The following is a 9,811-nucleotide window of genomic DNA, read 5'->3' as shown; positions in this document are numbered from 1 at the left end:
TCGCTGGTCTCAGACATGAGTGGGGAGGGAGGAGGAGGAGGGGGGTTTATGGACTGGAACTGCAAGAGGGTCTTCTCTTGTTTCTGAGCCACTCTCTTGAGCCAGAACTCTCCATCAGCTGTGGAAGAAGAGGAAAACAGAAACAGAGTAAGGCACAAGGACAGGGATGCACACAACGCTGGCTTCCTGGTCATGTGATCAAAACTTGGCCCCCTGAGGATTTCCAACATGAGGAGGGCAGGAAAGATGTATGGGAGGAGGAGAGTCTCCCTGTGACCGTGGGGCTGGTCAGTCCACTTGAGGAACAAACCAAGGATCTACTGGGCTTCACTGCAACTTCCTTATTTTAGAACATCTCAGACTCCCTGGCCATCCAATGGTCCAACTGCTTGCTGAGATGGGTGTCCTGCTACTGATGCATTCGAAGAAATTTGTTGCTGTTGTTGGACGTATCCAGCTAAATCCTACTTGAAGCAGATCCATTTAAATTAACAGACCTCAGTTGGTCAGGCCCATTAATTTTAATAGGTCTACTCTGAGCAGCAATAGCACTGGAAAAAACCCGATGTCTTTAGCATCCTCTGCCACAGCACTTCCTCTTTGCTCCCCCCCCCCTTCCATTTCTACTTCTGTACTCAAGGTCCTTAAGGAAAACAGCACAACCAAAGGGCAGCACCACAAGGCAGAGACTGAGGAGGCCTCACAGGACCTGACCTTCCTCTACACGGCCACTTGTGTTTCCTTCTGCAAAGTCCCCTGGGAAAGAGCTTGTTGTGTGCAGCATGCTGGAAAAGAGGCTTATGGTATGTGGATCAACATACAGCTCTCCTGCCCCTGAATGGCTCTCCTCTTTTCTCTTCCCCTCCACCCCACCCTCAGGCGAATTATTGGTCCATCTGTCATTGCTGTTGTTATTTGACTGCTGGCTTTATCAATTAAAAACAACAACAACCCCAACTCACTAAGCAAAGTAGCCTGCAGAGGTCCATGGCCTCAGCCCAAGGGGCTGCTGGCCTTCTGCCCATCTTTTTTCTCCAGCCCAACCACAACAACAGCCCATGGAGCCTGGTCTTCATTTAGCCTGTTGTTAAGACAGTGTGGAACTTTGAGGGGGCCTGGCCTGCACATTTACATTTTGGGGTGGGGGCTGCCCCTCCCTAGATGGTGTGCCTGCACCCTCCTGCCCACCTTTCCATTCCACAGCACAGTGCATGGCAAGAGCTGCCACAAGACAGAAGGTGCTGGAAGCACTCACCCTCCATGTACAAAGCGCCCGTGCTGCTCTTGTGCGACTCAAACTTGACCGAGGGCTTTTGCCCATCAGCAGCAGTGGCAGCTGTTGCTGGTGGTGGTGGCGGCACCTGTGTTCTGCTGTTTTCTGCAGGCTGAGAAGGAGAATAAGTGGCAATGATCTCTCTACCCCACCCTTTAGGACTGCTTGCCCAAGATAGATAAGAGATTTGACTGGAGAACCAAAACACACACTAAACTTAAAGCGTCTGAAATGTCTGCATTCCTAGCCCTCATGGCTAAGGACAAAAACATCTTTAAAATACCACCATGGTGTATTCTGAGAACTTTCCCAAAGGCAGAATCTGTGGTCTATGGAAGTTCAGAGATGGGGTGGTGGTTATCAGCTGGGGTGAATAAATGAGGTACCCTTTTAAGAATAGTCTGTTATGGCCCGGTGGGGGACAGAGTGATGGAAACCTTAATTATGCAGAAGAGAAGAGTCCCCCCCCCCAAAAAAAAATATCTAATATCCAGTTTGGGGATACATGTTTTACACCTTTTGCCCAATTTGGGCCATGAAAGACTCAAATCCACCCTGAAAAGACATGCAATGGATTGAGGAGGGGAATTCACTCTTTTATTCATCATTACACATTACAAAATATTTCCTTTGCTTGTCCTGCATTTCTATATCTTACATTTTAATAATTAACAAAACAAGCCCACCTCTCTAGTCTCTAGCAAGTTGTTCTACCATGTTGCTTTCTCAAAAAACCTATCTTCTTGATTACCACTGTTCAAATTCCACATACCCAGCTGGTGCCTGCATAGGAAATGGAGTTTCTTAACCCACCTGAGAGATCTGCCCTGCTCTGACAGCACTTATGCCTTCCTGGTGGAGCTGGGCCTTGCCTGGGAGGCCTCCTCCTCCTCCTCCGTCACTGCAAGGGGGATCCACAACTTCCTGCTGCTCTACCAACATTGGCATTGGACGCCTGAAAGCCACAGAGTCTAGAGCAAAACCGGAACACACAGCTCAGTCTTTCCTAGAAAATCTATTGGATGCCTGCCCCCACAGCTAGATTTAGGCAGTACCTACAGCTAGAAGTATGCTATCCAAACCTCTTAAGGCAAACTTTAGTTGGCTTGGGGTCCGTCTCAGGAGATTTTCTTTCATGGGAATCTAAAGAATGGAGGGGAAGGAAGAAGAGAAGAGAATGCAGTTTAGAGCCGGTTATTCCTCTGAATGAGTTTCTTGCAAGCCAAACGCAACAAAAACCACCCCTGAGTCAAAAGCAAACATGTGAGATGGAACCTGGTTCTGATCCGCCACCACATCATGTTTCAAAACCACATGTCAGTAACAGGATGGAGGAGAAACTGAACTAACATCCTTACCTGGTACGACTTCAAAATGAAACTTCCATTTGGAATAGATAGCTAGATAGATTTTGTGCCTTCTCCACCTTACAAGAGTCTGGTGCAAAGGAAATGAACTGGAGATGTAGAAGTATCATCCAGTTTCCTCTTCTGCAACCCTCCTGCCCTCAGTCCTTGCAAAATAGGTGTGTTTTTATTGGGTCAGCCCAAGGGTGGATTCTATGAACCTTTTCATTTGACACAAGGATCTCTTCCCAGGTGGATTTGGTTTTGTCTGATGCAGCTTTTAGGAGACTACAGCTGTACTCACTCCTGGCCCCAGCGGACTCTGTTCCCTCCCACTTCTGACCAAACAGGTGTACGATTGCTTGATGGGCCAATAAATACGTACAATTTCTTAATAACACGTCACAGACACACCAAGGTGTGCTATTGTTGTTTCTATTATGATTATCACATTTACTCGTCGCATTCTACTAAGGTGTCTCCAAGGGGCTTACAACCACAAAAGCACATATAATAAAACAAATTCACACACACATAAAAAAGCACATTGCTTGACTAAAAGTGCTCCTCATGCAAAGAACACACAAAAGTCGGGCTGGGTACTAGAGGCAGGGTGAACTGAGGAGCCATCATAGGCTTATAATCTTTATCTATCAAAGACTTGTGGATTGTGCTCGTGGATTCTCCTATTCTATATGACTCTAACAGCAACAAAATGTTTAAAAAGTTGCTGCATGTGGAAACTGAAGGCATTTTCTCCCTTTCCACAAAAACACTGTGGAATCACTGATGCACATAGTAAAACCTGCATCCCTGCTGAGCACCACACTGCCCCAGAAGCACTGCCTGGATTATGGCATCAGCTGAAGAAGCAATAGGCAGTTGCTCTAGCGAACACAGGGAAGGAAGCCTGCACACCTTTGTCACAGCTTCTTATGAAAGGCCACGTCCCCAGGACTCCAGCCAAAGAATCCCACAAGGGGTCTTGGCAGGTTCAGCAGGCAGATGGTCCCAAGGCCACTGAGGCACTGCAGTGGGGAGGCAGGGCTCCTCTCCCTGGCAGAAGATCTGCAGCCCCACAGGTCTTCAGGGCAAGGCAGGCAGGTAAAAGCTGAAGGGCAAGTCAGAAGCACTTGCCTCCCCTACCCCACCTTATCCGTGTGTCAAGGATGCCGTAATGTGAAAAGCAACAGTGCTTGAACACAATACAGTAGTACCTCATGTTAAGAACTTAATTCGTTCTGGAGGTCCATTCTTAACTTGAAATTGTTCTTAACCTGAGGTACCACTTTAGCTAATGGGGCCTCCCGCTGCCGCTGTGTGATTTCTATTCTCATCCTGAAGTAAAGTTTTTAACCCGAGGTACTATTTCTGAGTTAGCAGAGTCTGTAACCTGAAGCGTCTGTAACCCGAGGTACCACTGTAGGAGTTTTGAACGTGAGACCATCAGGCCAAAGGCACACCTTAGCTGCCTCCCTATAATGAAGACATATGGACCCAACTCCCTCCCAGTTACTGCTTACCTTTGCACTGGGTGCCTTCTGCACAGTGAAGAGGGACTCCAGCTCCTCCTTCCTGGCTGCCACTTCCCCCCTCCTGTTCTCTAGATGCAGGAGGCTCTTGCAGCGAGGCAGTGGGGGCGCAACAGGAGCAAGCTGTGAGTGACAGGATGAGAAGCTCTTCTCCCCCAGGAGGCTTCCCTTGGGATCCCTTTCTTTACTCACAAGGAGGCTTCCCTTGGGATCCTTTTCTTTACCTGCAAGGATACTTTAGGGCAAAAACAACAGCACACGATGAGTACAGAATGGGGACCATACTCTGCCCACCCAGCTGTTGCAGTTTCTGCCTCTTAAGCAGAATTTGGAGTAACTTGGCCAAGCCCTGGAGGACGATGCTGGTGGTGCATGGGCTTCTTGAGGGTTCTTGAGTGTGGTGTAGTGGTTAAGAGCGGTAGTCTCCTAATCTGGGGAACCGGGTTCGCATCTCCGCTCCTCCACATGCAGCTGCTGGGTGACCTTGGGCCAGTCACACTTCTTTGAAGTCTCTCAGCCCCACTCACCTCACAGAGTGTTTGTTGTGGGGGAGGAAGGGAAAGGAGAATGTTAGCCGCTTTGAGACTCCTTAAAGGGAGTGAAAGGCGGGATATCAAATCCAAACTCTTCTTCTTCTTCTTCTCTTTGCTCTTAGGGGTCAGGATACCAAAGCCAGCGGACCAAGATACAGGCCTGGCTCTTTAAGAGGCATGAGTCCTTGTTAGGGAAATGGTGGTTTAGGAGCTGACCTCGGCATATTGGCAGGTTCCTTTGGCTTCTTCCTTAGATGAAGGAGGTAGGGCTGACCACCTGTAGGAACTTTATTCGATTTTTTTCTTTTCTGTGAAATAAGGTAATTCCAGTGGGCAGGAGGGGAGGAAAGCCACAAACACTCTCCCACTGCTCCTACCACCCCTGCCCTTCCCACGCCCTCCAAAAAGGCAGGTCCATCCACTGGCACCTGGTACTCACACAAACACCCTGGAACAGGCAGGCTCTTGTGTACTCCCCTTTGCTCCCAACCCAACATCACTGAGTACCTGCTGCCACAGAATTCAGCCTGATGGAATCTCTCCCCCCCCCCACCCGCTGTAGACTTGGAACAGCTTGGAAGTGGGACACCCAGACCTTCCCCTGCCTTTATCAGCAGCCAACAAAAACGTAGCAAGCAGAGTGCTCCCTCAACACTTTCTCCCAATGCCAGAAAAAGCTTCACATGTTACATTTCAGCATTACAGGCTGCCATTAAAGGCACAGGAGCCAGACCAGCACACCAAGAAAAGGAAAGAGGCAGCACACTTTGGGCAGGCAGCTTCTGACCTAGAAAGCAAGAGCAAGATCTAGACAGTGCAAAAAGCTCAACTTACCATCTCCTTCTTCTCCACAACCATGAGGGTGCTTTCCAAAGCAAGGTCTTTCACCCGCACTCTAATAAAAGAGAAGCCCCACAGTTAACTTCTTGCAAACTCTCATCTCTAGTAAGGCAACTTCCTACACCCAGCCCTTCAGCTACCATTGCTGAGGCTATCGGAAGGAGAGAGGAAGGCAGGCAGGCAGGGAAGGGAAGGAGGACTCTCCAGCAGAGAACTCCCCTCTCAGCCAGCCACTGAAACCCTTGGTCAAGCACCCCCTCCCATAATGTCTTGTTGTTGTTGTTATTGTTGTTATTATTATTATTATTATTATTATTATACCCAGCTGAGACTTCCCACTCCCCACAGAGTACGTGGCATTCAGTTTTAATTTTGGATTTTAGTTCATGTGAGCTCCTTTTGGGGGGCATGACTAGACTGGCTGAAAAGGAGAATATAGATGTAAGAAATAGATAAGTGAGCAGGATCATTTCCTACAGGTGTTACAGGGTAAGGTCCTCAGGCTCTGTATTTAGGAACTGCCCAGGGGAGTCAGCTTCATAGCGCCTGCTCTACAGGCCATAAGGGAAGTTCATACCACTGAAGCCTCCAGCACAAGGGGAAACCCTTAAGATGCACATGGGACAATGTGGACCCGCATCCTGCTACCTACCCTCTTGTGGCCGGCTTCTCAGGTCGCAGAAGCCTGTGGCGCCTGTCTGGGACCCATGTGACCACCAAGCTTCCACAGGGGGGCAGGTGTGTGCACAGCCCGTGCACAGCAGACTCACTGAAGTCCGTCACCTGTATCTATCATATACATGTGGGAAAATGAGATGCTCCATTTAGCCAAATGCCCCCAAAGAGCTTATACAAGGTCACTAGAGAAACACAACTAAGATTTCCCAAGAAGTGGTTTCTGCAGCTGCTTTTGTCAATGTTTGTGATATTTCATGAGTAGAGTGCCACTGCTGGCCATTAAATAATCTTTGTGATGTAGCTGGCAAGAAGGAACACATAGCTCTTGCCTGCTTAGGAACACAGGAAGCTGCTTTACCCCAAGTCATGCCTTTGGGGCCCAGCCAGCTCAGCGTCAGGAGCAATTCAAGGTTTCAGGCAATGCTGTAAGTAAACAGCATGTGTGAGATAAAAAGAAAGATGTATAATATAAAGACTTTTTAGGAGTTTAGGGAAGGCTATGAGCTCTCCCATTATGCATATCCAAGCATTATTTGGGCAGGAGGTGCATAACAAAAGTTCGGCAACTGCAAGTTCAAGGAAATTAATTAATTTAACTAGCAATTGCGGTAAGTTTCCAGCATCAGTAGGGGGTTGGGCTAGATGGAATTCAAGGTCCCTTTCTAATCCTAAGGCTCTAATTGTTTACAAAGAAATCCCATCGAGCAACTGCAGTAATCAATGTCGTTAAGTGGGCAATCACAGTAATAAAAATATGTAGGAAGTTAAAAAGCAGGAGGTAGGAGCACTCAGGCTACAAAGGGAAAGGAATCGATTAAAGTGCCAACTGTATCCAAAGCTAGGAGGAAATTACCAATTAAAGGGCCAGTGGAGGGGCTGGGGATGGAGCAAAATAATAAACTACCTAAGGGCTGGTAGGCAATTTCACTTGTGGAAGCAGCCAGAGAGAGGGAGAGGGAGAGAGTGCAGCGTGAAGCAGCCTCTTCCTGGAAGTGCTTACTGCTGGTGCTGAGCCAGCAGGACCCTGGCCATGTGTAAGTTGCCCCTCCTGACCTACTGTCTCTCTCCAACCTCCCAACCCACAGCCGGCTTCCCAGCAATCCAGAGAACTCACTTTCTCAGCTTGCCTCAAGCAGGTGAAACTTATCGGTGTGAAGTGGGAAGCACGAGTTTCCATCCTGGAGTTCAGTCCTGGGAAGGGATACCTTTCGGAACTGGAAAAACCACATGGGCAAAAGCATGAATTGACACAGGGCACAACCCACCAGTAAGCTCAACTGTGCAAGCCTCGTTTAAACGTATGGGGTTTCCTGTCAGGAAAGCATGGTTTAATGTTTGGATAAGATATAAGGACTTATTGGAAAATAAAACCCCAAGGTGGCTGTCACCAATGGAAGCGAAAGCTCTGAAAAAGCTCAATATGGAGGTCAAATGGCCAAAATATTGGGAAATTTTGGAACCAGATGGAGATAGACTGAAACTGCAGAGTTTTGAGAAATTAAAAAACAAAGTGCGAGACTGGCTTCATTATTATCAGATAATGGAGGCATATAATTTGGATAAGAAAATTGGCTTCCAGGTGGAAAAATCAAAATTAGAAACAGAACTGTTAGAACCCAAAACTAAGATTTTGTCAAAGATGTATAACTTGCTGTTGAAATGGAATACTCAGGATGAAACGGTGAAATCTGCTATGATTAAATGGGCTCAAGATGTTGGACATAACATAATGATGGCTGACTGGGAACAGTTATGGACCACAGGTATGAAGTTTACGGCATGTAATGCCTTAAGAGAGAATATTATGAAAATGATATACAGGTGGTACATGACCCCAGTCAAGCTTGCAAAAATCTATCATTTGCCCAACAATAAATGTTGGAAATGTAAAGAAACTGAAGGTACATTCTTTCACCTTTGGTGGACGTGCCCAAGGATTAAGGCTTTCTGGGAGATGATCTATAATGAATTGAAAAAGGTATTTAAATATACCTTCTTGAAGAAACCAGAGGCCTTTCTCCTGGGCATAGTGGGCCAATTGGTGTTAAAGAAGGATAGAACTTTATTTATGTATGCCACAACAGCAGCAAGAATACTTATTGCAAAGTATTGGAAGACACAAGACCTACCCACTCTGGAAGAATGGCAGCTGAAGGTGATGGACTACATGGAATTGGCGGAAATGACTGGCAGAATCCAAGACCAGGGAGAAGAGTTGGTGGAAGAAGATTGGAAGAAATTTAAAGACTATCTACAGAAATATTGCAAAATTAATGAATGTTAGAATGATGTTAGAATGAAGTTAGGTGGTTTAAGCAGTAATGCTATAAAGGTGTATGTAAAAATGGATTGATAACAGGTGAAAATTTAAAGTTATAGTATATTAAGTTAAAGGATTAAGAGAAAATAAAGAGGGAAAGAAATTGCTGAATTAACTAATTGAATTGGAATACAAAAAAGGGAGGTATGAGGAGGTCAGGGAAACAAGGATATGAATGTAAGGCATGGAAAGATTGATCTATTTTTTTAAAAGTGTTTTTTATTCTTTTATTCTGTATTTTGTATTTTTCTTGTATTTTTACTTCTGTCTTTTGTTTTTGCTTTTCTTGTTTTTATGTAATTCTTTTTTCTGAAATTTTAATAAATATCATTAAAAAAAAAAAAATAAACGTATGGGGTTTCCACAATGATACTGCAACGTATCTGCTCAGCTCCAGTTTGTTTCAATGGGGGGTCTGTCTGTTGGGGGGGGGTGGCTGTCATGAGGATTTTTTGCCAAGGGCACCAAAATGGATCTAATTCATGGGAGTAGCAAAAGAATGCATTAAACGTCAGACACCCAAAGCCTGTGATTCCAGAAGCACATATTTATGGGAAATCTCGGTGTGCTAACCTGATTCGTGAAATTGGGGGCATCAAAACATTGTTCAGGGTGGTATTCGAATAACTTCTAGAACCTTTAATGCTTGAGATAGTTTTCGAGATGGAAAGTAAACTTTCAGCACATCTTATCTGATTTCTCTGAGAATAGTTGAGGGGAAGGTCCACAATCTTTAGTGTCGGCAGTTCATCTGAAACATGGAAAAACCAAAGAGAAGAGCACTCCAGCTACAGAAGGAAAGGCAGAAAGGTATGAGTGGCGACACTTCCAGCTTACTGCTTGCAACGGCTATAGGGTCAAACTTGGCTAGTATAGTTTGGCATCCAATCGCTACCAGAAGCATATACATTTAATAACTAATCATCATCATCATCTTGGGCCTTTTAAACGATGAGGAGGTTCCTGTTTAAATTGTTATTATTTGTTATTACGCTACATCATTTATGTTTTTATACTGTAAACCTGTGATCTCCGGATGAAGGGCGATATATAAATTTAATCAATAAATTTAGCGTATTGTGCAGGGTGAGAATTTCTCTGGCTTACCTTCAGGTTCGGGGGAATCTCCCTCTGGAGAGTCAAGACTTCTCAACATGATCCGGGGCTGCCCTTTCACGATCCTCTGGACTGCCTCCCAGCAAGGAGGGTGTTGGCAGGCAATCATATCACAAATGGTTTCATCCCACTGACTGGCATCGATGGTCGCCATCCTGGCTTTCTAGAGCAGC

General features: G+C 45.9%; 1 protein-coding gene across 1 annotated transcript; it reads right to left on the bottom strand.

Annotated features, from left to right (window-relative positions):
- Positions 1–5,509: 5,509 nt before the first annotated feature.
- On the bottom strand, positions 5,510–9,811 carry LOC308463355 (uncharacterized protein C9orf43 homolog; the record flags this gene model as incomplete). Its single annotated transcript, XM_080981650.1, has 5 exons — positions 9,630–9,811; positions 9,096–9,273; positions 7,317–7,416; positions 6,177–6,313; positions 5,510–5,579 (listed from the first exon to the last, which is right to left on the bottom strand). The coding sequence occupies exons 1-5, from the start codon at positions 9,790–9,792 to the stop codon at positions 5,510–5,512; spliced, it is 648 nt and encodes a 215-aa protein (XP_080837776.1). The 5' UTR covers positions 9,793–9,811.

The sequence above is a fragment of the Podarcis pityusensis genome, assembly GCF_964106645.2.
Source record: "Podarcis pityusensis genome assembly, chromosome: 1".
NCBI classification, from domain to species: domain Eukaryota; kingdom Metazoa; phylum Chordata; class Lepidosauria; order Squamata; family Lacertidae; genus Podarcis; species Podarcis pityusensis.
Note: the sequence above shows the minus strand (reverse complement) of the source record. Positions and strands in the feature narration are given on the sequence as shown.